This window comes from Caretta caretta, chromosome 4 (genome assembly GCF_965140235.1).
Source record: "Caretta caretta isolate rCarCar2 chromosome 4, rCarCar1.hap1, whole genome shotgun sequence".
Lineage (NCBI taxonomy): Eukaryota > Metazoa > Chordata > Testudines > Cheloniidae > Caretta > Caretta caretta.
This window is the reverse complement of record NC_134209.1, coordinates 153137623-153165500: the sequence shown is the minus strand read 5'-3', so window position 1 is coordinate 153165500 and position 27878 is coordinate 153137623. Positions and strand designations below refer to the sequence as shown.

The 27878-nt window shown below is 56.0% G+C and overlaps 3 protein-coding genes across 5 annotated transcripts in view; 2 read left to right on the top strand and 1 right to left on the bottom strand.

Annotated features, from left to right (window-relative positions):
* LOC125635182 (retinol dehydrogenase 13-like) overlaps positions 1-5201 on the top strand; it is a 44820-nt gene extending 39619 nt beyond the window's left edge. The window contains exons 5-6 of the mRNA XM_048846531.2: positions 1872-1978; positions 4576-5201. Coding sequence (XP_048702488.1) covers positions 1872-1978; positions 4576-4770 — 302 coding nt within the window. The 3' untranslated portion in view covers positions 4771-5201. The remainder of the gene's footprint in view (positions 1-1871; positions 1979-4575) is intronic.
* A 906-nt stretch (positions 5202-6107) lies between these two features.
* On the bottom strand, positions 6108-11488 carry LOC125635175 (uncharacterized). Its single transcript, XM_048846508.2, has 4 exons — positions 11395-11488; positions 8786-8943; positions 8347-8513; positions 6108-7574 (listed from the first exon to the last, which is right to left on the bottom strand). The coding sequence occupies exons 2-4, from the start codon at positions 8934-8936 to the stop codon at positions 6249-6251; spliced, it is 1644 nt and encodes a 547-aa protein (XP_048702465.2). The 5' UTR covers positions 8937-8943; positions 11395-11488; the 3' UTR covers positions 6108-6248.
* A 1895-nt stretch (positions 11489-13383) lies between these two features.
* The window catches only part of DCTN1 (dynactin subunit 1), a 138612-nt gene continuing 124117 nt past the window's right edge, over positions 13384-27878 (top strand). The window contains exon 1 of one of the 3 annotated variants that reach the window (XM_048846488.2): positions 13384-13467. The gene's annotated coding sequence lies outside the window, so the exon portion shown is untranslated. Of the gene's footprint in view, positions 13580-27878 lie in introns of all 3 variants that reach the window. The other 2 variants (XM_048846489.2, XM_048846487.2) reach the window with 2 other exon arrangements.

Here is a 27878-nt window from a genome sequence, read left to right as displayed (position 1 = left end):
TTAGACTAGATGACCCCTGCAGTCCCTTCTAACTCTATGGTTCTCTGAGCTCGTCTCCCCTCCCCCATGATACCACAGTAGTCACCACCTGCAAGGTGCCCCCTGCTTTAACCTGTCTCGGTATCTGAGCTGGCCTGACCATCAGTTACTGACAAACCCTTTGTGCCTGTGTAACACCGGCAGACCCCAGTCGCCGGCGGGCGGGACTGAACCTGGGACCGCTGGAGCTTAGTGCAGGAACCTCTGCTGCAGGAGCTAAAAGCCAACTGGCTGTTGAGAGACTCATGTTCTCTCTCTCTTTAAGTGGTCTTGGTGCCACTAGTGAGGACAGAACTCCACACCCCGGAAGTGTGGGGGTTACACCTGCAGAGGTCAGGCTGCCCTGGCGTATCTCGGGCTCTTCCTGAATGCTGAGTTCAGCAAAACTCAAACTTCAGAAACCCGGGATACAGAGGCCACGGGGCCCTGGCTGCTTTACCCCACAAGCCTTTCCCAACCGAGTCTGTGCCCTTCTGAGCACACCATGCTTGGCAGGCGGCAGGCTGGGGCCTGGCCTAGGACAAGGTGCCCTTGTGGTGAGCGATCACCTGGGGGGCGAGCTGCCACTGCTCCGGGCAGCAGGGTTGGAAGCCAAGCATCCCAGAACCACTCTGGGGAAGCAGAGCCATCGGCACCCGAGCTTGGGGGGCCAGAACGGCCCGGAGATGCCTCAATGCCTACGAGAGAGATGCAGCTCCTTTCCCCATGGCACTCCCCGCGCAGGGCTGGATGGTCTCTACTCCACTGAAGTGATTTCCCCCTGTCCCGGAAGGCCTAATCCAGAAACCATGTAGGCTGCCTGGATATCTCCCCTCCACCCCCCAGGCATGGCTTCCCCCCAGCCTGCTCCCTCTGCCCACTGCTGTAGCCACTGGGTGCCACCAGCTGCCCTGCCTCAGGGTTTCAGTCACTGGCATGGCACCGTGGGGACACAGCAGGGCCGATGTCCCAGTGGGGTGTAGGCAGCGGGGGGCGCTGATGGCAGTTTGGCAGAGGCTCCTGTGCCCCACAGCGTCTCCGAGGGAAGGACGGGCCAGCTGGGGTGCAGCTGTGGGCGTTCCCAGCCTGCCTCACCCTGGAAGCGTGAGACCCAGGCGGGAGAATCCCTTGAGAAGGAGCTGGGATAGCTCTTGCCTCATCTGTGCCAAACCCAGGCCCTGCCCAGTCTCTTTGCTGCCAGACAGGCCACGGCACCTGGGGCTTCTGAGTCACTCGTCCGCCTGGGCCTGTTTTATTAGCGTAAAAGAAAGAGTTCAACCCCCAGAGACTCCGAGCTGCGTCGCCAGGCTGCCCGGCCAAGTGCCCCGCGGAAGGGCTGCTCCTGCCCAGCCCTGCAGGTCTCGTGCTCGTGCCACCTGGCTGGCATGCAGAGCTGCATCCCGGCCCCGGGGGACCCCCTGCAGGTCTCGTGCTCCCCCGAACCCAGCTGTCTCTGTTCCCCAGGGCTTTCTGCTGGGGAGGTGCTGCCGGAGCCTGCCCTCAGCTCCTTCCTAGATCCTAATTACCCCCCCATCATCATGTGAGGCCTGGTCACCTGACCCAACGAGCACCAGGGAGGCAGGTAGTTGGGCACAAGTGGGGCTCAGTCCAGCTCCTCGGGAAGGGGCAGGCCCCCCTGTGGCAGGTGTCCTCCCAGGCAGGGGAAAGCACGTGGGAGTGTCCGGGCTGCACCTGCTCGAGGAATAAACAGGCTCCCGGCTCTAGATCCACAAGTACAAAACTCACCCCCGCCCCTCAGGGCTCCAGGGGTCTGACTATAAGGCCCTGCCGATGTGCTGCCCCCCGGCGTGGTTCCCAGAGCCCACGCAGTGACTGACTTTGCTCCTCCGCAGGGGTAACGGCCAATTCCCTCAACCCTGGCATCGTGAAGACACAAATCATGCGCCACTTCAACTGGCTGGTTCGCCTGCTATTCAGCATCGCCGGCATCTTCTTAATGGTGCGTGCAATGGCGGGGCAGTGGGGGGCCCAGGATGGACTCTCCCCAAAGCCCAGAAGTGTGTGGGGCCTGGAGGGCATAGGCTGCTCTGGCAGACGGCAATGGCCCTACGGGATGGGGGCAGCATAGGGCCAGCGAGTGAATAGAGCAGACCCTCGGGGGGCAGGGCACAAGTGTCCAGTTGGCTCTGTTGTTGGCTGACTTACAGCGGGGTCCCCAAAAGCTCGGTCCGCACCTTGCCCCCGGAAGGTCTGACCCTGGGGTCTAGCTCAGTGGGGCTGGCTGAGGGTCCAGGCAGCTGCGGTCAGAGTGGGGAGCTTCTGGCACACAGGCTCTGAGTGCCAGGGTGCTGCAGGAAGGGAGTCACACCGGGAGGTGGGGGCATTTCCGGGGTCCCTCGGGAGCATCCCCGAGCAAACGCCACGGAGAGAGTAAACCCGGGGGAGTAGCAGCAGCCATAGAGGGAGGCTTTACCCTAATTCCCACCTCCAGGGCACGTCACCCTCTGCACGGAGCAGGACTGAGCCAAGTCCCCTTGGGGGGTATTCGAACCCTCCCACCATTAAGGAGCCCTCCTCTCCTCCATGCCCAGGGGACATGACTGGGCCTCAATGCTTGAGCCCGAAGAGACCAGAGAACCTGGCCCCTGCTGCCCTGGCCAGAGCTGCCATGGAGGCGAGGCCAGGACCTAAGTTCCCTCGAAGCTGCCCGGCCTCACAGCGGGCTATCCAGGGCCGCGCAGCCGGGGAGAGGCGCCTCTCCCCGGCCCCGGAGCTGCTGCGGCGAGAGGGGGCTGGGGGGAGTCCCGTCTCCCCGCTGCAGCCCCGGGGCAGCCTGCACCCCAAATCCTCATCCCTGGCTCCACCCCAGAGCCCGCATCCCCAGCTGGAGCTCTCACCCCCCGCACCCCAACTCTCTGCCCCAGCCCTGAGCCCCCCTCCCACACCCTGAACCCCTCATCCCTGGCCCCACCCGAGCCCTCACCCCCGCCCCCAACCCTCTGCCCCAGCCCTGAGACCTCTCCCACACTATGAACCCCTCGGCCCCACCCCAGAGCCCGCACCTCCAGCCAGAGCCATCACCCCCCAACACCCCAACCCCTTGCCCCAATCCTCAGCCCCACCCCCTCCACACATGAGCTCCACATTGGTGCACATAGCAAAATTCACTCCGCACATGGATGGAAAAAGTTAGAGGGCACATTGGCCAGGACTGCAGTGGGATGGCTGGGCGGGGGGGGGTCCGGCTAGACGACAGAGAAGGCTGCTTTTAAAACGGAGTTAGCTACCGGCCTTGGGGCCCCTAATGCCTAGTGTAGACACAGCCCAACCCCGCAGGGTACAGTGCAGCCAGCTAACACAACTGCCTGGACCTGGGTGCAGGGACTTTGTCCCCCGGCTGGAGCGCGCCCCACTGTCTGGGGGGTGCCCCCTGCTCGAGGACAGGCAGCATGGCAAGGAGATAGCACCCCTCCCAGCGGGTGACCCCAGCGCTGAGAGCTGGGGGCCTCCCGGGGAGCACTCCGGGCTGCTCTGCTTCCCCTGGGGTCTGCCGGCTGCTGTTCCCCCCCAGGCCAGGCCAGGCCCACCTATTCCCTGCGCCTCACCCACCCCCTATCTATTGCCCCCCTCGCCCCGACCCCCACCTATTGCCTGCCCCTCGCCTACCCCCACCTACTGCCCCCCTCACCCATCCCCCCACCTACTGCCCCTCTCGCCCACCCCCCACCTACTGCCCCCCTTGTCCCCACCCCACCACCTATTCCTTGCGCCTCGCCCACCCCACCTACTGCCCCTCTCGCCCACCCCCACCTACTGCCCCCCTCCCACCACCTATTCCCTGCACCTCACCCACCCCCACCTACTGCCCCCCTCCCACCACCTATTCCCTGCCCCTCGCCCACACTCCACCTACTGCCCCTCTCGCCCCCACCCCCACCTATTGCCTGCCCCTCGCCCACCCCCCACCTACTGCCCCCCTTGCCCCCACCCCACCACCTATTCCTTGCGCCTCGCCCACCCCACCTACTGCCCCTCTCGCCCACCTATTCCCTGCACCTCACCCACCCCCCATCTACTGCCCCCCTCGCCCCGACCCCCACCTACTGCGCCTCTCGCCCCCACCCCCACCTATTGCCTGCCCTTCGCCCACACCCCACCTACTGCCCCTCTCGTCCCCACCCCCACCTATTCCCTGCCCCTCGCCCACACCCTCACCAACTGCCTCCCGCTTCCACCCCCCACCTACTGCCCCCCTCGCCCCCACCCCACCTATTCCCTGCCCCTCACCCACACCCCACCTACTGCCCCTCTCGCCCCCACCCCCACCTATTCCCTGCCCCTCCCCCTGCCCCCCCACCCCAGGGCCCAGCCCCCCATACTGTGCCTCGCCCCGCTGTCCCTCCCTCCCTGCTGCGGGGCCCTGGTCCCACTCACTGCTCCCCGTCTCTGCAGTTGTGGGGCTGCGATGGCATCAAAGCCTCGGTGGGGGGCTTGAGCTCTGCCCCTCTGGTGCTGCCAGGTGGGGTTTGCGTAGTGCCGGGGGGCTGGCGGGGTGGGGAGCTGCTGCTGAGACTGTTTAACCCCCCTTCTCTCCAGTCTGCTGAGGAGGGAGCAGCCAGCACCATTTACTGCGCCGTCTCGGAGGAGGTCGCGGGTGTCACGGGGAAGTACTTCGACAGCGACTGCAGGCTGATGCTGCCCTCTGCGGCTGCCCGCGACCCGGGCCTGGCCCGCAAGCTGTGGGAAGAGTCGGAGCGACGGACAGGCCTCGCTGAGAGCAGGGGCATGTGAGCTATGGAGCCCGTCGCCCCTGCCCTGCAGCACCCGGCTACGCCCGCGGGAGCTGGGACCCCGGGCGAGCAGGAGGGGAGATGGGGTCGCGGGGGCTCGCGCGGAAGCCAGGAAGGTGGGAATTAGCTGAGCCATTGCAAGGTAGGGATGCCAACTTTCTACTCGCACAGAACCAAACACCCTTTGCCCCACTCCCTGCCCCTTCTCCGAGCCCTCCCACGCCCCCGTCACTCGCACTCCCATCCTCACTCACTCACTCACTCACTCACTTTCACCAGGCTGGCTTAGTGGGTTGGGGTGCGGGCTCTGGGGTGAGGCTGCGGGGTTTGGGGTGCAGGAGAGTGCTCCAGGCTAGGATTGGGGGTTTGGCAGGTGGGAGGGAGATCAGGGCTGGGGCAGGGGGTTGGGGCTTGGCCTCTGGCTGGGGGTTCAGACTCTGGGGTGGGGCTGGGGATGAGGGGTTTGGGATGCAGGAGGGTGATCAGGGCAGGGGCACGGGGTTGGGGCATGGGAGGGCGTTGGGGTGTAGGCTCCGGGCAGTGCTTACTTCAAGCAGCTCCCGAAAGCAGCGGTATGTCCCCCCCTCCAGCTCCTACACAGAGGCCCAGCCAGGAGGCTCTGGCGCTGCCCTGTGCACAGGCACCGCCCCCGCAGTTCCCACTGGCTCCGGTTCTTGGCCAATGGGAGCTGCGGAGCCGGCGCTTCGGGCATAGGCAGTGCGCGGAGCCCCCTGGCTGCCCCTACGCCAAGGAGCCAGAGAGGGGACATACTGCTGCTTCCGGGAGCCGCGTGGAGCCATGGCAGGCAGGGAGCCTGCCTTAGCCCCGCTGTGCCGCCGACCAGTCTTTGAACGGCCCAGTCAGTGGTGCTGACCGGAGTTGCCAGGGTCCCTTTCAGTTGAAAACCGGGCACCTGGCAACCCTATTGCAAGGGCCCACTGCCTCCGTGCTGCCGAGTGCCAGCTCCCCAACCAGTCCTGCTGCCTGTGGCAGCCCTGCCCGTTATCTGGGGCACAGTTCAGAAATAACCTTGGCAGGGCAGGGCCCTGTCTACACTACCCCTGCTCCTCCCCTGCTTGGAGGAGCCTCTACAGCGCAGCTGCTGATGTGGGGAGGGCCAAGTCATTCAGCAGCCTCCTCAGAGACCATGCCCGTGACCCGGCAGCATACAGGGCAGGCCTGGCATTGGGCCCAGCTGGGCCCTTCACTCGCCTTCTCCCCAGTGCCCCCCGCAAAGGGGCCCTCGCTGCCAAGGGGCTGAGCCAAGGGACCTCCCTGTTCAAGGCTGTGCAGATGAACGCGCAGTCCCGGGGAGGGTGACAGAAGCTCGCTCGCAGGTGCTTTTCCCCCCGTGTTCGCTCTGCTTTATTAAATACAGCTCTCCGGCGCCTGTGTGTGGTGTGGGCTCCTTCCCGCAGCACGGGGCCTCCCCTTCCGGCGTCAAGGTAGAGGGCAGCGTGGCAGGCGAGGCAGGACACCTCACTGCCAAGCAATGTCCAGCTCCAGCCTCTCCTTCCTGACGGTGCGGAGCAGCTGGTCGTAGTCCCGGCGGTGGATGGCTGGGCAGCCGGCCAGGTTCAGGGAGCTGAGCCCATTGTCCAGGGCCAGCAGGCAGTGCAGGGTCGGGCTGGACACCTGGCTCTCGGCCAGCGACAGCTCTCGCAGATTGTGGAGGGCAGCGCCGGGGGCTGCCAGCACCTTCTGGAAGACGCCATCCAGGGAGAAAGGGATGCTGAGCAGGGCCACGGTCTCCAGGCTGGGGGAGCGGCTGAGTAGGGAGGCTAGGCTCGACCGCAGGACAGTGGCATGCTGGGAAGGGAGAGGCCCACACGAGCCAGCCAGGACCAAGCTGAAGTGCCGGAGCTTGGGGAAGGGGTGGTGGAGCAGGTCCAGCTCCCAGTCCTGCAGCTCCGCGGCAGGCTCCCCGTCGGGCACAGCGTTGGCCGGCCGCACGGGCCCCGCGGGCGCGCTCAGGTGGCTGCTGAAGGTGGTGAGGTTGGGGCAGCAGTTCAGCAGGGCGCAGAAGGAAAACTCGTCACCGTAGAAGAAGCCGTGGAGGGAGAGGGACTGCAGCTGGGCTCCCAGGCCCTGAGCCACAGGAAGCATCTCTGCCAGCCCCCGCTCCTGGTGCCCCGTGCAGTGCACGGCAAGCTGGGTGAGGCAGCTCCAGGCCAGGTGGTCCCAGCTGGCGCCAGGGCCGTCGCTGAGCGACACGGTCGCCTCCGCCATCTCTGGGCACACGGAGCAGAACGTGGCGAGGAAGGGCTCCTCCACCTCCTCCACCCGCCTGAGCGGCAGCGTGAGCCAGGAATCGCCCCCGGCTGCCTGGGCACCCTGCCTGCGCCAGGCCAGCTCCTCCAGCGAGGGGAATCCCGGCAAGCCCTGCGTGCCACCGAACTGCTGAGTGTGAATGAGACACAGGGCCTCCCTGAGGTGGCTGGTGGCCAGGAACTCCAGGCTGGGCAGAGCCAGCAGCACAAAGGCCAGGGCTCTGACCAAGTCCTGGCTGTGGTCCTCGGGCTCCATCCCCTGGGCCAGCAGCACCCGCAGTGCGGGGCAGCACAGGGCACTCTCGGTCTGATCGTAGGCCAGGTGCAGCAGGGAGTCTGGCGTCACCTTCTGGCAGTGCGAGACGTCCAGCTCCCGCAGGCGCCGGCAGCAGGAGCCCACGGCTGCCAGCACCTGCGTGTTGGCCTGCGTCTCCGCCAGGCCCAGCTTGGTCAGACGCGGCAGGCCTTCCAGCAGGTCCACCAGCGCGGCTGTCGGGACCCGGCTGCAGCCGTTGAGGTCCAGGGAGGACAAGTTCTGCAACAGGAACCAGGGAGATAGACCAGGCGCTTCCCTTGGGGGGAGGTTAATGGCTGGGGGGCGTCAACGGGCTCGTCCATTAGCTCCAGGACACAGGCAGGGGTTGGAGGAGCTTCTCCCCTCTCGCCCAGCTGCCCCAGGCAGGGCCCCACTCTTGCGGTGGAAAGGAGACCTGTCCAGTCCTGGCTTCTCACCTGACCCTGGGGAGGGGCAGCAGGCCAGTGCTGTGCAGGAGCCAGGCAGACACTCCCCGGCATCCCTCCGCACCCCCTGTCTATTTACACTGGGAGCTCTGGGCTGGGAGCCCATCTGCCCACCACACTCACTCCCCATGCTGCTAGGTGAACCGCTGGAGTTTGGGGTATGGGCTCAGGGCTGGGACAGAGGGTTGGGGTGCGGGTGGGGGCTGGGGATGAGGGGTTTGGGGTGCAAGCTTCCCCAGGGCTGTGGTGGGGAGAGATGACTCCCCCCAGACCCCTGTTGCTGCAGCAGCTTGGGGAGAGGTCCCTCTCCTTGCTGCGCAGCCGCGCAACTTAGGGGGAACTTAGCCTCTTCCCCGCTCTCACCAGCAGACATCATTCTGCTCCCACAGCCAGGGGCAGACCCCAGGAGTCCTGAATCCTAGTCCTCAGCTCTGACCACTGCACCCCACCTCTTCCTAGAGCTGGGGAGAGAACCCAGGAGTTCATCCGCTCAGACCCCTTCCCTCCTCATTTCCTGGTCCGGAGGTGGCTCTGGTGTCCCAGAAGGCGGCTGGGGCTCCGCTTACCTTGCATCGCACTGTGACCAGCTGGGTGATGGCGTTGCTGACCAGGCCCGGGCAGGAGCGCAGGCTCAGCGCCGTCAGGTGGGGCACGAGCAGCAGATGGAGCGCGGCCCGCGTCAGGCGCCGACTCTCACCCAGTAACTGGAGCAGGTCCTGGACCAAGCAGCCGGCTGTGTGGGAGACAGCGTGCTAATCGGCCGCCCTGAGCACGGGGCTGTGCTGGCAGAGGGGCTGCCCGTGGTGGGCAGGGGGGCGTCTGCGTTGTGAAATGGCAAGGTCAGGAAGTCAGCGCTGCAGCGTGTTTCCTCCCGGCTGTGCCCATGTGGTCCCCTGCTCTCCCGGGTGCTAGTCAGAGCCACACTGCGAGGCCCCGCGGGACAGGGCCAGGAGATGCTCTGGGATGGGAGGGTGGCGGGGGCAGAGGGACAGGCCTGCCTCTCACCCAGCTCGTTGAAGGGCCCCATGACGTAGCGGAATTGGAACTCGTCGAGGTAATTCTCGCTGTAATCCTTCACCCACACGCCCTGCATGTGCCTGGCCACGTTGCCGAGGCACAAGCTGCTCAGTGGTGCTACGCCTTTCTTCCTGGGCATCTGGTTGCTGGGGGGAAGCAGAGGAGGGGTTCAGAGGGGAGAAGCAACAACCCCAGCTCTGCCTGCCCTTTCTGCACCTGCCAGCCAAGGAGCTCACAGCACCAGCCCACAGAGACTGAAGCCACACAGGGACTGATGGGGAAAGGGACTCATGCAGCAACTCAGCGGCAGGGTCAGAAATAGAACCCAGGAGTCCTGGTCCCCAGTCCATGTGCCTCAGCCACATGACTATCCTGCCTCCTCTCAGGGAGGTCTCCGGGTTGAAGTCCACCAGGGCATGCCAGGAAGGCAGCATGCACAGCCCAGGGGCATGGCGCAGAGCCCTCTGTGGGGCAGCCCACTGCCCGGCACTAACTGGGTCAAGAGGGAGCTGGACCAGTCTGCTGGGAGGTTCCACTTCTGCCCTGGACTAGCCCCAGGGCGCTCTTCCTGCATGTCTTCCATGCCTCTCTCCCTCACACTGCCCTGGTTTCTTTCTTGCCCTGCACCAGGTGCTCTCCCTTCTCCTCTAGATTTTCTTTCTCTTCTCCCTCAAATCTCTCTGCTGCCCCCTCATTCCTACATTGCCAGCCATCTCGCCCACGCCCCTGCCACTCTGGGTAGATTATTCCCTGGCTGTCTGCTAGCAGGGTTCTTGGGTCTGCTTCGGAAGCCACTGGGACTGATCCGGGTCCCACTGCGGTTACCAGGAGATGGTGGGCTTAAGCCTGCCCAAAGCTAAAGGCCTGCCCTTCGATCGAGGGCAGGGGCAGGCAGTGGACCCAGGCCACAAGTAAATACTGGGGACAACTAATGAAAAAACTGGAATGGGCACGAAGGTCAAAGGTTAAAAATCAGGGAGTCAGAGGGGGTCACCCAGCAGAGAGCCCCTGCCAGTGCCCGCTGCTCCTCAAAGGTGTCGGTGGACGCTGCCCAGAGAACCTTTGCTTAGTGGCGTGACTGTGCAGAGCAGAAACAGGTCCTACAGTCACCTCCAGCTTTATCTTCCTGGGACGGTGGATGGCCATCCTGGCCAGCGCCAGGAGGAGGAGGTCCCACAACTTTGTGGGGCCATGGATAGGAAGGAAGAGGGGGTGAATTAGGAGGGGCGGGAGAAGTGGGGCCAGAATCTCAGGAAGAGGTTGGGAAGGAGCTGGAAGAGGGGCTACAACCTGGTGCACCCTCCACGGACACACGCCAGGGTCTCCCTCTAGCTGCACAAGGAACAGATGTCAGGGGAGTGAGGAGCGGTGCCAGCTATGTGACCATGCTCAGAGCTCCACGGAGGAGCTGCCAGCTGATCTCCCCGAGCAGACTGTGGAACTAGAATGGCTCAGACTGGCCCACCGGCCCTTCCTTGCCCTCCTCAGCTGGCAGCAGGTTGGGGTGGGACACAAGGGCAAGGAAGGTTTCAGAGGAGCAGTCGTGTTAGTTTGTATTCGCAAAAAGAAAAGGAGGACTTGTTGCACCTTGCTCAAATAAATTGGTTAGTCTCCAAGGGCAAGGAAGTGGCTGGTCTGAGGCAGAGTGTGTAGGGATGTTTCCTGGGTGCAGCTCAGAGATGGACTGGTTGGCTGTCATTTGGGGGTGTGCTGGGGCGGCTTGCAGGGTGGGGCCTGGCCTGACGAGAAGGCCAGGGGAGAGGGGTGGGCAGGGAGCACCCTCCTGCAGGACCTGCTCAAGAAAAGCGAGAGAAGCAGGAGGCAAGGCTGCCCGCTCCTCCTGTTGCACAGCACAGCAGGGTGGGCAGCCCCATCCACCGGCCAAGTGCCCCAGGGTCCAGCCAGTCCCTCGGAGCCAGGAGGCCTGACCCCTGCCAGAGACAGGAAACTGGACTGGAAGGAAACCCCTGGGCTGATGTGCTATCCCAGTGCTTGTGTTCCACCCCCTGTACCTCCGGCTCTAGCAGCAGGCTTGCTCTCTCTGGCATGCATGCACCTCCCCACCCCCGGAGGCCCCCCAAGCTCTGCCATAGGTGCTGGATCTAGGGGGGCTCCTGCTGCACCCCCTGGCTGGAAGCGGTTTCCATCACATGCAGGGTTTACAGCTGGGTCCAGTGGCTCTCAGCCCCCCCGCTGTACACATTGTTGCAGCCCCCTGTGCCCAGCCTTTGTTTCTCTCGCTGTTTGCAGGGTGGTTGGAGCTTGTCTCTTTCACCACGGGAAGCTGGTCCCATACAAGGTATGATCGCACCCGCCATGGTTTTCAGGGGCCGTTTCCCTGTCCATTCCCTGCACACTGGATTTCACACATGGTGGGGACAGAGGCCTCCAGGGAGAGCGGGAGGTTTGGCTGAATCCCCGCTGGAGGTCTGGAAGCTGCCCCTGGGTTTTATTCCTGCGAGGGGGGTCTCACCTTTAATTTGCCATTACTCCATTTTAACAATCCTATCTACATCCCCCCCTCCCGCAGCTTCCTCCCGGTTCTGACCCACCCTTCTCCAGCCCTTCTCGGTTCCCACCATCCCACCTCAGCTTACGAAAGAGCGACAGACGGAGGCTGCCAGAGACAGGATCCCAGGGACCGCAGCACAGGGCAGGGGGGAACACGGGCTGGATCCCTTTCCCCCGGAAAGCCACCACAATTTCAACGTGACAGCCCCTTACCAGCAGCAACTCCACCCCACCTGAGCCCTCGCCAACAGCTGGGCTCCTGCCTGCTTCCTGTCCCGGTGGCCTGGCTGGCCCCACCTACCCGAGGGAGGGGAAAGTTTCCTCGCCTGGCCTCCAGCGGGTTAAAGAGGCACAGACAGCATCCGATGCAGTGAGCTGTAGCTCACGAAAGCTTATGCTCTAATAAATTGGTTAGTCTCTAAGGTGCCACAAGTCCTCCTGTTCTTTTTGGGGATACAGACTAACACGGCTGCTCCTCTGGAACCTGTCAGGCAGCATGTTGTAGCCGAGCAGGCCCAGGGTATCAGAGGGACAAGGTGCGGGAGGGAATGGCTGTTATCGGACCAACTTCTGCTGGGGAGAGAGACGAGCTTTGGAGCCTCACGAGCTCTTCTTCGGGTCTGGGAAACGTACTGTGAGTGTCCCAGCTACATACCAGACCCGACCGATAGTGCAGCATAGGGAGTTAGCCCACGTTCAAAGGGACCATTCAAGGCCATGCCCCTGTAGCTAGAGGACAAAATGGAGGGCTAGTGGCTTACACGCTGTAGTAATTTAAGACCATGATTTTGAGTGTCTGGCTACGTTAGGAATGTACGTGCCCAGGCTGCTCTTCCGAGAGGGGCAGGTTCCTTTGAGGATGAGGCCTGACAGGTCAGACAAGGAGCGATTGCTTTGTGAAAAGTGTTTGCTTGACACTAAAAATCAGCTGCAAAGCATAGGAGCAGGAACTACGGGGGTGTCTGCGTGGAGGGCGGCAGCACCCTGGCTGGAAGCGGTTTCCATCACATGCAGGGTTTACAGTTGGGTTCATAAAAAGAAAAGGAGTATTTGTGGGTTCTCAGCCCCCCCGTACACAGTGTCCCAGCGTTCAGGCTGGAAAGCAAACGAAAGCTGCGCATAACCCTGGAAGACAGAAATTGCATTGGGATGGGCAGCAACCTGCCAAGAGACTGGGGGCACCCAGACACTTGGTGCTGCAACCCCCCCTACACCTGCCCCCTGGTGCCAGCCCCCCCCGCAACCCCCCCTACACCTGCCCCCTGGTGCCAGCCCCCCCCGCAACCCCCCCTACACCTGCCCCCTGGTGCCAGCCCCGCCCGCAACCCACCCACACCTGCCCCCTGGTGCCAGCCCCCCCCGCAACCCCCCCTACACCTGCCCCCTGGTGCCAGCCCCCCCCGCAACCCCCCCTACACCTGCCCCCTGGTGCCAGCCCCCCCCGCAACCGCCCCTACACCTGCCCCCTGGTGCCAACCCCCCCGCAACCCCCCCACACCTGCCCCCTGGTGCCAGCCCCCCCCGCAAACCCCCCACACCTGCCCCCTGGTGCCAGCCCCCCCCGCAACCCCCCACACCTGCCCCCTGGTGCCAGCCCCCCCCGCAACTCCCCCTACACCTGCCCCTAGTGCCAGCTCCCCCCGCAACCCCCCTACACCTGCCCCCTGGTGCCAGCCCCCCCGCAACCCCCCCTACACCTGCCCCCTGGTGCCAGCCCCCCCCGCAACCCCCCCACACCTGCCCCCTGGTGCCAGCCCCGCCCGCAACCCCCCCTACACCTGCCCCCTGGTGCCAGTTCCCCCCCTGCAACCCCCCCACACCTGCCCCCTGGTGCCAGCCCCGCCCGCAACCCCCCTACACCTGCCCCCCTGGTGCCAGCCCCCCCGCCCCGAGTCCCGAACGATCAGCCCCTCCCCTCAAGCTAGTGCACCCACCGGTCCCTCGCTCTCGCGCGCCTGCCCTTATGCCCCCGCCCCTCCTTGCTCTAGGCTCCGCCCCCTATGTCCCCTTCCCCTTGCCGTAGAGTGATCTCGCACCCCGCGTCTACCTGGCCTCAGCGTCCTACTGCGCCTGCGCGACCCTTTCTGAAGGACCCCTGCGGGCTGCCCGTGGCAATGCCTGACCGGAAAGTTCCGCACTGAGGAGCCCGGCGAGTGTGGGTGCGTCAGGCGGCGCGATCGCCACCCCGCGGGCGGGAGCTGGGCTGGGCGGGGCGCGCGGAGCCGGGGGCCGGAGCCGAGGGTGAGCAGCCCAGGGGCGGCCGGGCAGCAGGTACCGACCCCCCCCCCGCCGGGGCACCGGACAGGGCCCCCGCTGTGGGGGCGGGGCGGGGCGGGGCTCCCCTTCCTGTGGGGCCGGGGCGATGGGGGGGGCTCCCATCTGTGTGGGGCAGCCCCCCCGGGGAATGGGGGTGGGGTGGGGCCAGTGTGGGTATGTGGGGGGGCTCCCGTCTGCGAGGGTTGGCGCTGGGGTGGGGCAGCCCCCCCAGGGAATGGGGGTGGGGTGGGGCCAGTGTGGGTATGTGGGGGGGCTCCTGTCTGCGAGGGTTGGCGCTGGGGTGGGGCAGCCCCCCTGGGGAATGGGGGTGGGGTGGCCCCTGGGGGGTGGGGTGGCCCCTGGGGGGTGGGGCCAGTGTGGGTATGTGGGGGGGCTCCCGTTTGCGAGGGTTGGCGCTGGGGTGGGGCAGCCCCCCTTGGGAATGGGGGTGGGGTGGCCCCTGGGGGGTGGGGCCAGTGTGGGTATATGGGGGGCTCCCGTCTGCGAGGGTTGGTGCTGGGGTGGGGCAGCCCCCCTGGGGAATGGGGGTGGGGTGGCCCCTGGGGGGGTGGGGCCAGTGTGGGTATATGGGGGGGCTCCCGTCTGCGAGGGTTGGCGCTGGGGTGGGGCAGCCCCCCCGGGGAATGGGGGTGGGGTGGCCCCTGGGGGGTGGGGCCAGTGTGGGTATGTGGGGGGGCTCCTGTCTGCGAGGGTTGGCGCTGGGGTGGGGCAGCCTTGTTCTCTCGCCCCGGGTTGGTGCCAGGGCGGGGCACTGCAGAAGTTTCACTTGGCAGCCGGTTTCCTGTTGGCTGCTGATGTGGCCCTTGCAGACAGGACCTGACCTTTTGTCTGGAGGTTTAGTGTTAATATCGCGGTAGTGCCTGGTTGGGGTCTGGCCCTGGCGGCCTGGGAGCTGCACAAACACAGGGAGGAGGTGGGTTCCCTGTCCCTGCCCCAAAGAACTCCCGCTCTAAGGATTTGTTTTATGTAATGTAAAGAGATCAAATGCCAAGGAAATGAGCGACACTTAGCATTGCTCGGGTATCCCGCTCACCCTGGCATTTCTGCGGGAAGGGAGCACCGTAACCCAGCAGCCGTTCTCTTTGCCTATCTGTGGTGGTGAAGCCTAATCCAGCTCTCTCAAAATCAACAAGACTGTGTGGCCATAATATACTTCAAGAAAAGAGTGAGGCTGAATCGCTCAGTGCTTTGGCAGCTGTTCTCATTCTTAATCGGGTTCTTGTATGGTGGGGCAGCAGCACAAAAAATAGGAATTTTGCTAATGTTTTACTGTAAATTTAAAAAAAAAAATCCCCTTTCTTTAGGAGGGATGTACTTAGCCTCTAGATAGTGCTCATTGGAGTGCTGTGTAAACATTAATAGAGCCTTGCATTTCCCCTATGAGGTAGGTAGGTGGCAGAATTCCCATTTTATAGACAGGAAACCTCAGGCACAAAGAAGTGAAATAATTTCCCCATAATGGGTTATCGTCATAGTTGGAATTAGAACTCTAGAGTTTCTGGCTCCTGGCTCTCATCTGAGACCACAACCACTGTGTGGTTAGAAACAGTTCTGCTTAATTTAATCTTTATATTCCCCGTTGATAATGTTGCTAGGGATAATATCATGAAAACAGGTTCTTTGTTAATTCATTTGTTTTCTGCCCTACCTGGAGACCCAAACGTTAGTGGTATTATTTATTAATTTGTAAAGCCCTTTCCACTTGTACCAGTGCTGTCCAGAGAGCACTTTGATACAATTCACACACGTACAGCAGTGGCACTGTTAGAGGGATGTGGAAAGATGTCATAGTTTAGGAAGAAGAAAAGGAGTTCTTGTGGCACCTTAGAGACTAACCAATTTATTTGAGCATGAGCTTTCGTGAGCTACAGCTCACTTCATCGAATACAGACTAACACGGCTGTTCCTCTGAAACCATAGTTTAGGAAGAGAAGTGCTAGTACAAATGTCAATGAATGAACTATTTCCACAATCTGTTACTGTGGAAATTATTGTTACCAAGCAGGTGACCTATTTGTGGAACAAAGATTCTGTTTTTATGTAGCTGTTCCCATCAGCAAACTTAAAAACAAATGAGAGCATATCCAGAAAGGCCAAATACCCCCCAAAAGAAAAGGAGTACTAGTGGCACCTTAGAGACTAACCAATTTATTTGCACATGAGCTCAATAAAGAGAATGCATCCGATGAAGTGAGCTGTAGCTCACGGAAGCTCATGCTCAAATAAATTGGTTAGTCTCTAAGATGCCACTAGTACTCCTTTTCTTTTTGCGAATACAGACTAACATGGCTGCTACTCCAAAATACCCCCAGAAACTCTTACAGAGCAGGATTATTCTTAAACATAATGACACCTGCATAGAACTTTTTAAAAAATGCAGGTTTTTTCAGTTTAACTCAGACGCTGCTTGTTCCTACAATTTTTTAAAATTTCAGTGTAATTCACCTTTTTCCTTGGTGGGATGCTTGCAACCTTCAACCCATCTAAGGCATGGAAGCAGGTTTTGTTTTGCTGACTGTAGTTACATATTCTTTCAACATCTTGCATTTGATGATCAAGAACTCTGCAGAGTGTAATAAAATCACAAAAAAAGCAAAATCATTATGGATTGCCCACATAAACCCAAATCTGACTTCTACTAAAAGTATCCCAATTCATTTCACATTTATAACTCTTATAACATCTTCAGAATTCTTTAAACAACAAACAGATTAAAGTTTAAAATGCCTCTGTGAAACATGTATAAAACACTTTTCCGACCCAGGTGTTGATTTAGAAAGCTTTATGTTTTAGTGGTTTTGGGGTACTCTGTTATGGTTACAACGTTCTAAAACTACAGATTTGCCTGCCTCCTGGTTTGAAACTTTTCTATGGGACAAAACACAAGATAATCCAAAACACAAATCCTTGGCCCCACATCTTTGCTAGCATAAGTTAACGTTTATGTGTAGTCTAGACTTCCATCTGAAAGCACGTTCATAAGGAGAGAAAGCTTTAAAAGTATGCTTTTTTTATGGGGTAAGCCTTCCTGGGGGCATATGTTGTGGGGGCAGAAGTTGAGGTGCTGATCATTTGCTGCGGGGAAAATGTCAAATTTTGAGGGCAGTAGCAAATCTGAGCCCTGGATAATGTCCCATCCGTACAAGTGGATATGTGCTTGTTGAGGCACAAATGCAAATCCCTGCTTTCTTATTGGCTACTGGTGTATAGTCCTTGAGAAAGACTTCTACAGTTATGGGTCAATAACTGGACAGCAGCTTACTCCTCTGATTGGCTGAGAATTCTGCCAGTCAGATGTCCCCTAAGGCACAGGTTGAAGCTCTAGTTAGCCAATGGCATTGATTCCTCAACCCTGTGCATTTTTCTAAATAGATCTGCTCTGTGCCAGACACTACTGTTCCTTGGGCACAAGAACAAAATACAACACAACGCACACTCAACCCGTGGAACCTGTTGCCAGGGGATGTTGTGAAGGTCAAAACTATAATGGGGTTCAGAAGAGAATTAGATAAGTTCATGGAGGATAGGTCCATCAATAGCTGTTAGCTAATGTGGTCAGGGATTCAACCCTGTACTCTGAGTGTCCCTAGGCTCAGATTGCCAGTAGTTGGGAGTGGATGACTGGGGATGGATCTCTCAATAATTGCCCTGTCCTGTTCATTCCCTCTGAAGCCCTTGGCACTGGCCACTGTCGGAAGACAGGATACTGGGCTAGATGGACCATTGGTCTGACGCAGTGTGGCCATTCTTATGTTCTTAAGTAGGTGTCTGAAAGCTGGGTCTTTGATTAGCTCTGTAATTTAGTGTTAGTGTTGACATTTGGGCATTGGGTAAATACAGCAGTGCTTGTTGAGACACTGTTATTCATTGTTACTGTCCAGTGTGTTTACTTCTGTGCTCAGTGTAAGCTGTCATCTTGAAAAGACTTGATAAACGTGAACCTCCACATGAGGTATTTGAGTAGAAGCTGGTATTTTGTAACTCCTTTCACACATAACAAGGTAGATGTTGCTGGTGCAGTCACACTGTGAGCAGCTTTTCTGCACTCAGTAGTACTTCACCCCAGTACTGAGCGTGAGAATGTCCCCTTACCCTCTAGCTTCCACATGAACAGACACTGGCAATGAGGAGAGGGGACCCTGGTGTAATGCTGGTCTGAAGGATGACACCTCTTAACAGTGCAGTAGCTGGGGATGGCCCCTTGCTCTGGTGACATTGCTGGATGTTTGCCCAGGGCCTAGTGGCATCTCTATCAGAGATGAGGGATGGAGGCAGTAAGACAGCAGGCCTTCTGTGCTACTAACTCAGTGAAATGCGTGGAAGGAAAGGAATGTTTCTTCCCTCCCACCCACCCCTGTGCTCCAACAGAGAGAGAGAGCGCCCTTCCATGAGAGTCACAAACAAGCAGCCCTGAAGAGTGAGACTTGTTAAATGCAGTGGTTCTTCAGCAGGAACTTGGAGTGGTATAAACTACCAGGATCTGCAATAGCAGATCTTTGCGGGAGGCTGATAGTGGCAGGCTCTCTTCTTTTCTGTGTGTCTGTGCAGTGCCCGTCACAATGGGGCCCTGACTCTGACTGGGCCTTTGAGGTGCTACTACAGATATGACATAACACGAAGAGGGAAGGAGCCTCTGACTACTACCAAGTCTGTGGTGGCCTGCTCTCTCTCCTCCACCCTCTAGACTTTCTTGTTTGTGCTTTTCCTTAATAGAGCTTGCTTCCATGGATTCCTTCCCTCAAAGCACACAGCTGAGAGGCCTGACTGCCTCCTACGCCCTTCTTACTTCCTACCTCTCTGAGATACCTATGCACACCCTCTTCACCCTCTTGCACTTCTCTTGAGAGAGTCAGCCTCTGTAACCAATTCTTCCCAAAGACCTTTAATGGATGAGTCGGAGAGTAGAGAGCTCCCCTCAGGTTGCTTCGTTGTCAGATGGATCGTTTTATCGCGGCAAAAAACCGACCCTAATTTCTGAATTGAAAACTCTGCCTGATGGTGCTTGTGTCTTGACATCAAAGAGAAATGACTAATAATCCCCAGTTAACTTGCATACTGCAGTCGTGTTGCTTAAATGCCTTTACAGACCTTAAGTCTCATGATTACAAATTAAATCTTTCCTCCAGATGGCTCTGATGGCAAGAAACAATTTCAATGGGACTCACTCCAGACTGAATCAGGCCATTTCATAATTACAGTAAGCCACAAAAGGATGTCGGCCTAGATGGTGCCCCTGATTGAATGGTTGCATTCTAGAACACTGCGCCGACTCCAAAGAGAAACTCTCCGTAGAGTGCTCTTTTTTTTCTCTTTTGTGAGCCGAAATTCACTACTACTTCCAGTTCATTCAGATGCCGCACAGTAGATTCACTGAGCATGTTTGGTGGAGTCCTGTAACATCACATCATTTATTATGTAGGTGGGAGGGACAGTCTCAAACTAGGACATGGGCAATCTGGATTCCGTTTGGCTCTGCCAAAAGCTTACCAGGTGACCTCGGGCAAGTCATTTGTCACTCTCTGTACCTCAATTCCCCTGACTTCAGATAGCGTCAAGAATATTGACGCACTTCACACACGTTTGGGGAAGATTCATTGCTAAATGAAATGCAAAGCACTTTAAGATCCTCTGCTGGAAAGGTCGAGCAGCACCAAGTATAACTGGTTATTAGGAGGGAGGTCTCTGGAACTGTTGGTTTTGTGAGATGTCTGATGCAGCATAAAGACCCAAATCCCCATTGGGACCTTTGGGCCCTGAATTACAGGGGTTTCTGCATTTACCCTCCGAGGGCTTGGGAGTTCTGAATTAAACCCATTTTAAAGAATAATCTATGACAAAATGCGTCAGAATAGAAATAATGTAGAAAATACATGAGGATTATGATATACTCAGATATAAAATTAACCTTTAGCCACATCTCCCCTTCAGAATCCTGATGAATGTTCTTCTCCATCTGTCTGTCTGGATTGTTAAATGATTTGCATGTATGTGTTAATGCTACAGTGTGGGTGATTTCTTCTAGAGTTATATTGCTTCTCTTCCTAGGTACCTTTATAAATGAGCCTTAATTTCAGTTTTTCAGTATTCTGAAGATAAAGAATAATGTTGCATGTCAGCAAACCAGCAATGCACTGAATGAGATGAGTTGAATTAAAAATGTGTATTAATCATTCAGAGAGCAGAGGAAAATGACAGGAGTGCGGCTAATAGGTAAAACGCAATTATGTTTTGTCAGCAGTATCGTTTAAATCCAAATAAGGAAGGAACAATGAAAACATTTGTTTTGGTTGCTTTAAATCTTTGAGTTATAAGAGCAGAGTAGGCATATTTTAAAAAGGGCTTTCCCTTGATACAGTTAGAAACAATGAAGGTTAAAGGATAGTGTATAGATGGTTAAAGGCCAGAGTTATTGATGACTATGGAAAGGTGTTCAGCTGTGAAATAATGGGTGAGCTGTTTTGATGGAGATGATCTTGAGCTGAAATTGACTAACCTCCTCCTGTTACCAGACAGATGTAGCTTGGATGCAGCATCCTGTGTTCCTCAGTGTGTTGCTATGGTTACCTTTTCAATGAGGTGCTTCTGATATATTGCTTGTAATCTTGATCGCTTCAGTTTTAGCTAAACAGAAAAACTTTGAATGGGTGGCATAAGGAATATAAAACAAAAATAACAACCTCATTGTCCTTCAGTGCTTGCAGACTGGCTTTGTTGTAACTGCTGCTCCGGCTATTGCTGAAGTTGTGAAATGGTGCAGTTTTTCAGAGCGCAGACTCGCAGCACTCACCATCTGCAGGGTCCTAGTGCCAAATGGATCAATTCTCACAGTAAAGATGGAAACTCAGTCTTGTTTTGTGAAGTGCTTTTCACACCAATGTCTCGCTGCAAGACTCCAAGCTGCTGAAAGGTCAGCAAGAGGTTTGATAAGTGCTGAAGCTATTTCAAGGGACCCCAATAGCATGTTAAGTGTAACATAGCCAGACAGAATTTTGCTGTTTGTTAATAAATTATGTTGACGCTTGTGGAGTTTCTTAAACTTTTTGCTCAGTTCAGTTGATCAACTGATCAGGTTGTTCTTATAAAGTGCTAGCTGCTCTCTCCAGTGGACTTCCCATGTCCTGTGACATTTTAAGGTTTGGTTTTTAGTTAAAAAGCTTTGGCTTTGTTGTTGATATTTAGGGTAATATCTATGGCACTCTTCACTAGCATATGGGCACCTCCACTAGATTGTTACTGTAGTTGCTACGGGGATGTTCTATGACTGCGAATGTGGGGAAGTGCCTGAGAGGCGCTCACTCGCCATTTAAAGTGTAGTCTGTGTTACGAAAAACATCAGAACCTCTGCGTTGCTGAGTTTATCCTGGCAGTTCCCTTGTGAGCTGGGGTGCATAACATCCCCACTCTGCACCAGGGGAACAAAGGACTGAATGAGTCTGTGGCCGAGCTAGGAACAGACCCCACGTGTCCACTGCCTTACTTACGAGACCAGCCGTACTCTCACATGAGCTAGTTTGTGATGGTCCAGTACTGGCAACTCGCAGCTACAGCACTGGTGGAAAAATCCCATTGGACATGGGTCTAGCTTGGTGACCTCACTCCCCAGGAAGGCAGGGCTGGTGAGGTACGGTAGCCTGCTCCTCATCTAAGGGGAGGATTCTGCCGCTGCTTGCCGGTGAACTGAGGAGCACGCATGTCTATTCCCTTGTCAGTGCAGGATGATTCCCTACAATATGTTTCTCTTATCAGCTTTTTCTCAGGTGCTTGCTGCTGTGATAGTCGACTGTTCTATTTAGTACTCCATTAAAAGACACCTGGCTAGATCCTGCTTCAGAAGTTAACTTCTTGACTCAAGGGAAACTCAGAGTGAAAATTCAAGACTCGTATCAAGACCATTGGACTTCAGTGTGCATAGCAAGTCTGGCCAAAAATAATCTCCCTAGCTGGTAGAACTATGGCTTTTGCCATCTACTCCTTTGTTAGAAAGGTACAGAAGCTGTCAGTCATGTAGCAGGACTCCTGTTTGAACAGATTAAAGCAAGTCATGGTAGAAAACTCACCCAAAGTCAAACACAGATGACCTCATTACTTGTGTTCTGCCTTGAGTTTATATAATTCAGTCGTGAATGCTAATGTAAACCTATGTAGTAAATACATATTTTGACTTGGCTTTGAAGGATCATGGAAAAATATACCATAAAATACAAAATATTTGTATATTTCATACTTCGTACCAAGCTCCCCATAAATATCTGCAAAGCAACTATGCTAGCCTCCAGATCTCGCCTTAAAACTCACCTCTGCCATGATGCCTGCAAAACGCAAGACAGTTAGCGTGCTGCTGACTGCTGCTTATTATACTTACCGTCTCACTGTTACCTTGTGGCCCCCCCAGTCTGTATCCACCTGCTGTCTCTGATTTTATACTTGGATTGCAAGAAACCAGGGCTGGCTAGCTCAAGCACCTACACTGGTCATGGAACAAGGCAGACTCTTTAGTGGCTGTGATCCAGCCATTTAGGACTCCATAGGTCAAAACAAACCTCTTTGGGAATGTATGTACGGCGGTCACTGGGTGGGATTGTAGCATGGGTAGACATGCTTGAGCTAGCATTAATCTAGTTAGCTTAGGTATTGGAGTAGTGAAAGCATGGCAGCTTGAGAGTCAGCCTGGGCTGTACGAGCCCGGATGGACCACTGGGTGATGGGGCAGCTAGCCCGCGCTGGCATGCGTGGTGCTGTGGCTTTGCTGCTCTGGTTCCTGCGCTAGCTCAGCTTTGTCTACATGAACTGCGGTCACGCCCTGTGGTTGCAGTGTAGACCTATCCAGGGACTCCATCCTAAAGCCAATTGGGAGTCGGTGCGAACTACAGAGCAGCACCCGTGCAATGGGCGCTCTCTATGAAGCACTGCTTAAATGTGCAGCATTGTTCGGCAATAATTTTAGTTTCCAGCTGGTCCCTGTGTGAAGCACACTACAGCATTACTGTCTTGGAGTGACACAGGCAGAGAGAGCTGTGGCAGTCTCAACATCGGAAAGAAAAGGCCGTACATGTCTGAGGTTCAAAAGGCGGGAGGAGTGCACCAAATCCCTGTAGACACCCCTCCTTCAAAGGGCTGGGGAAAGTAGAACAGGGACCCCTAGTGTTGTAGCCAGCCCTTGGGAGCAGCAAGGACTCTTAATACCGTTGTATGCCTTGGGCAGGCCACTGATATCAGCAGACTGCTGTATACAATCTGAGTCTGGATGTTATTGTCTGACTTCCCCCCCCACTCTCTCCATCTCAATACCTCCTCTACCAGCTTTGCTCTCCCTGCTCCTTTCTCCCTTTCCCCTTCCTTCCTTTTTTCCCCACTGCTTCCTTGTTCCTACATACTCCTGCTAATGCCCGATACCTGGCTCCATAATAAAATTTAAAAAAAGTAAGTTAATAAATGTTTTAAAATGCTGGAGCTAACATACCATGTGCCAAAGATCACCCACATCAGCCCCACCATCAGGGGCTCGTTCACCTGCACATCTACCAATGTGATATATGCTACCATGTGCCAGCAATGCCCCTCTGCCATGTACATTGGCCAAACCGGACCGTCTCTACGCAAAAGAATAAATGGACACATCTGACATCAGGAATCATAACATTCAAAAACCAGTGGGAGAACACGTCAATCTTTCTGATCACTCAATAACAGACGTAAAAGTGGCAATTCTTCAACAAAAAAACTTCAAAACCAGACTCCAACGTGAAGCTGCAGAACTGGAATTAATTTGCAAACTGGACGCCATCAGATTAGGCCTGAATAAAGACTGGGGAGTGATTGGGTCATTACAAAACCTAAACCTAATTTTCCCCAATACTGATTTCCTCCTACTGTTACTTACACCTTCTTGTCAACTGTCTGAAATGGGCCACTCTCATTACCACTTCAGAAGTTATTTTTCCTCCCTTGGTATCCTGCTCTCAATTGAATTGTCTCGTTAGACTGACCTCCTGCTTGGTAAGGCAACTCACATCTTTTCATGTATTTATACCAGTTCCTGTATTTTCCACTTCATGCATCTGATGAAGTGGGTTCTAGCCCACGAAAGCTTATGCCGAAATAAATGTTAGTCTCTAAGGTGCCACAAGGACTCCTTGTTATTATTCCTGCTCACTTTGCGTGTATGCTAGTCTCCCATTTGTCTCCATTGTGTCTAGTTAGGTTGTAAGTTTTTTGGAGCAGGGACTGTGTCTTCCTAAGGGTTTGTTGGGTACCTAGCAAACCCAGATTGGGGCTGTTGTGCAGGACAGCGATATAAACAAGTTTCGTGGCCACCACAGCTACAGTTATGAACTATAGGTTTGACTCTGACACTTTCCTTAGTGATCCGAGCCAAGTTGTTCCAGATCCTTGCAGACTGCTCAGTAGCAGTGGACTGTCTCAATCATCTGTGGGAGGGCTCAGGTCTCTTAGGTAAGGAGATTGTTCATCTCAGCTAGTGGTGGTCTCTGTTTGCCTATTGCAGGGGTAGTATACTTGCAGTGACCAGCCTGAGTTGAAGCGAGTGAGGGTCCCTTATGTACGTGTTACAAGCATTTCCCAGTAGCCTTCCCCCTCCAGAGTATTTCACTGCAGGGGGGATAGGTGCCAGCAGCGGACAGTACACCGCTAAAAATAGGAGAGTAGATGTGGGAGGCACTGCTTGGGCATGTAGAGAACTGTGTAGGTATATTCCACAGGGTTCAGGCATGTAGAGGATGTGTGCCGCGCTAGTCGAGTCTGCGCGCCTAAACCATGTCTCCCTGTCTACCCAGCTGTTAATACCTGCGCTAGCTAGGTGTGCAGTGTCTGTACTCTACGTCCCACCGAAAGGGGAGATGCACCTGCATACAGATAGGGTGCTTCCGCAATGGAGTGGCCTCTGGCAGTTGTTTTGCCATAGCCACCTGTCGAATGTTTTGTTGCGTCTGCCTGGACAGTTTCAGAGTAACAGCCGTGTTAGTCTGTATTCGCAAAAAGAAAAGGAGTGCTTGTGGCACCTTAGAGACTAACCAATTTATTTGAGCATGAGCTTTCGTGAGCTACAGCTCACTTCATCAGATGCAACTGGACAGTGTAACTGGTTAACGTTTACTTATGGCCGTCTTTCTGCCTCCCGAGGAAACCTCTGTTCCTGGCAGCTGCTTTTCTCTCTTTCTCAAGGTGCTCAGTGCGGCAAGACAGGACAGTGTTGCTTATTAGCCAGCAGGCCCAACCAGGTGCTATGATTCCTGAATTTTCTGTGTTTTCAGACACCTCTATTCATGTTGCTTTTCTGCTTGTATTTCCCTCTTTCCTACAAGGAACAGAATCCTCTCCATGCTGATCCAGTTTTTCCTCCATGTAGCACCTGGGCTGTTGGGCTGGTGTTTGTGTGTGTGTGTGTGTGTGTGTGTGAGAGAGAGAGAGAGAGAGAGTGAGTGAGATTGGGATTGGGATTGGGATTGGGATTGGGATTGGGATTGGGATTGGGATTGGGATTGGGATTGGGATTGGGAAATATTAAAGTTTGGAATCTCTCAAGCCTCCGGTCTTCAGACACATGCCTTTAAGTGGCAAAGACTTTCCATAAGCATGGGACACAGATGGCTCTGTTCTCATTCTTGACCTATTTCAATAGCTGTGGAGTTTTTTCTCTTTGTGGTAGGATTTCAAGGGATTTGTTGAAGGCTCATTTGGCAGCCATCACTGCTGCTCACGTTCTAGTCATTTTGTGGTGTCACTGGTTTAAGAGGCTCTGTCCCAGAGGAGGCGGAACTTTGTGCTTCTCAGGTTCCAGTCCTAGAACTCTAGAAATGAGAAGCGAGTGCCCTCTTCGGTTCTGTGTAGTCTGTCCTACTAGGTGCAAGGCAGAAGTGCCCTCTTCAGTGACCCAGAGGGCAAGGCCTCCACCGCTTCCTTTGGAAGATGGTATCTTTCAGGTTTTGTTTTTAGATTTTGGGGATTTAAAAATGGGGTGAAAATAGCAAATTTGGGATTAGCTGTTTTTGTTTTTCAAATAAGACACTTTCCTCCCAGGTTTTATATAAATATTTTCAGCTTCTATGTGATGTTATCAAGGTCCCCGAGTAGCTATTAAAATGCATGATATACTAGGAACTATGTGTGCCTCCTATAAAACAGAAAGGAATGACCTGCCAACACTACATGTAGATGGCAGTGACATTGAATAGGTGAATAGTTTTATCTGTTTGGGTAGTCGGTTGGCACCAGGAGGTTCTATGTCAAAAGTCATATGTTGGAGCAGTCTTGCATCACGGATATTGGATCTTCAAAGGCCTCTGTTTGGGCAGCGGGATGTCTGTGTGATAACTAAGAGCCGAGTGTTCAACTCGGTAGTGGTGATAACTCTTATTATATGGAGCAGAAACATGGCAATTAAAAGCAGCCGAGGAGCGGAAACCAAACAGTTGTCCGTATCGAAAGTTCCAATGTATTCTTAACAGTGTGGTCTGATTTTTTTTGCCACAAATGTGGAGATATTTAGATGATCCCGGCAAGGTGCAGTCTTGCAGCAGTTGAAAAGAAGACGACTGCAGTAGTGGGGTCATGTCCAACGTGCAGAAGAATGCATGCTTTTGCAGAAGGTTTATAGAGCTCAGGTTGAAGGAAGAGGAGCAACAAGGCCAACTGTGAATGAGGTTAGAAGATGCAATTTTGAGGGATTGAAGAAACCCAAATCCTCCATGCTGACTCTTGCTGAAAGAAGATGACTTGCAAGGGACTATTCAAGATGGAAATCCATTTTACGTGCCACTATAGCTACATGATAGCCATATGAATCTGCCGCTGCTGTTGCTATGAGTGGAAATGCATCATCAGTTGGACAGTACTGTCACTGACCATGTGTATTGTGCTGGTGAGAGTGGAACTGTGTGGGCTTGGCGAGGGCCTCCACACCAGCACTGTCAGCAGGCATTCAAGTGGCCTGGTGAAGGTGTAGGCCAGGGGTCGGCAATGTGTGGCATGCGTGCCAATTTTTAATGGCACGCTGCTGACCCCAGCAGACAGCAGCGTGCCATTAAAAATCCTGCCTGGCCCGGCCCACTCTTTTCCGCCCCCTGCCCACTGCTCTCTTCTTGCAGGGCAGGCAAGCTTCCCCCTCCCCCGGCCTCTTTCCCCAGCATGCTGGGTTCCTGCCCTCCTTTTCTCCGTCCCTGCCGCCGACCAGCTGACAGCCCTTGCTATGGAGGGGGAGAGGGAAAAGCAGAGCCACAGTGCGCACTCTGCTCCGGGGACCTTGAGGAAGGGGCATATCCCCTCCAGCCCCCTGCCATGAGCCGCTCAGGGCAGGGGGCTGGGAGCACCCCCACGACCCCAGCCCACACCCTCTGCCCTGACCCCTCCTCTCACACACCCCAGCCCCACGCCCTGACCCCTGCACCCCCCCACACCCTATGCCCTGACTCTTGCACCCCCCCACACCCCGACCCTGAGCACCAAACGGGAGCTCCTGCATGCACACACCCACATTTCCACCTGCACCCCTTGCACCAAATGGGAGCTGCCCAGGTAATCACTCCACACCCAAACCTCCTGCCCCAACCCTGAGCCCCCTCCCTCATTCTAGCTCCTGGTCAGACCCTGCACCCCAACCCCCAGCCTGCTCCTTCACCCCCCAGCCCTGTTCTCAGCGCACTCCCACCCTCATCTCAGTGCAGAGAGAGGAAGAGACTGGTTAGAATCAGGGAGAAGGTATTAGACATGGGGTTCCATTCACCTAGGCCGGCAGCGGGTTGAGCAGGGCCTGTGGCTGGGACCCTGGCTGGCAAGGGGCTGGCAGCCAGAACCCCAGACCGGCAGCGGGCTGAGCTGGGCTGGCAACCGGGACCCTGGCTGAGCGGGGCCGGTGGACGGAACCCCAGACCGGCAGTGGGCTGAGTGGCAGCAGGCTGAGCTGCTCAGCCCACTGCCGGTCTGGGGTCCCGGCTGCCGGCCTCGCTCAGCCCACTGCTGGTCTGGGGTCCCGGCCACGGCCCTGCTCAGCCCGATGCCAGCCTAGGTGAATGGAACCCCAGACTGGCAGCGGACTGAGTGGGTCGGCGGTGTAAGATCAGCATTTTAATTTAATTTTAAATGAAGCTTCTTAAATATTTTGAAAACCTTGTTTACATATGACAATAGTTTAGTTATATAATATATAGACTTAGAGACCTTCTAAAAACGTTAAAATGTATCACTGGCACTCGAAACCTTAAAGTGAATAAATGAAGACTCGGCACCCCACTTCTGAAAGGTTGCCAACCCCTGGGGTAGGCCATGTGATTTGCAAGTT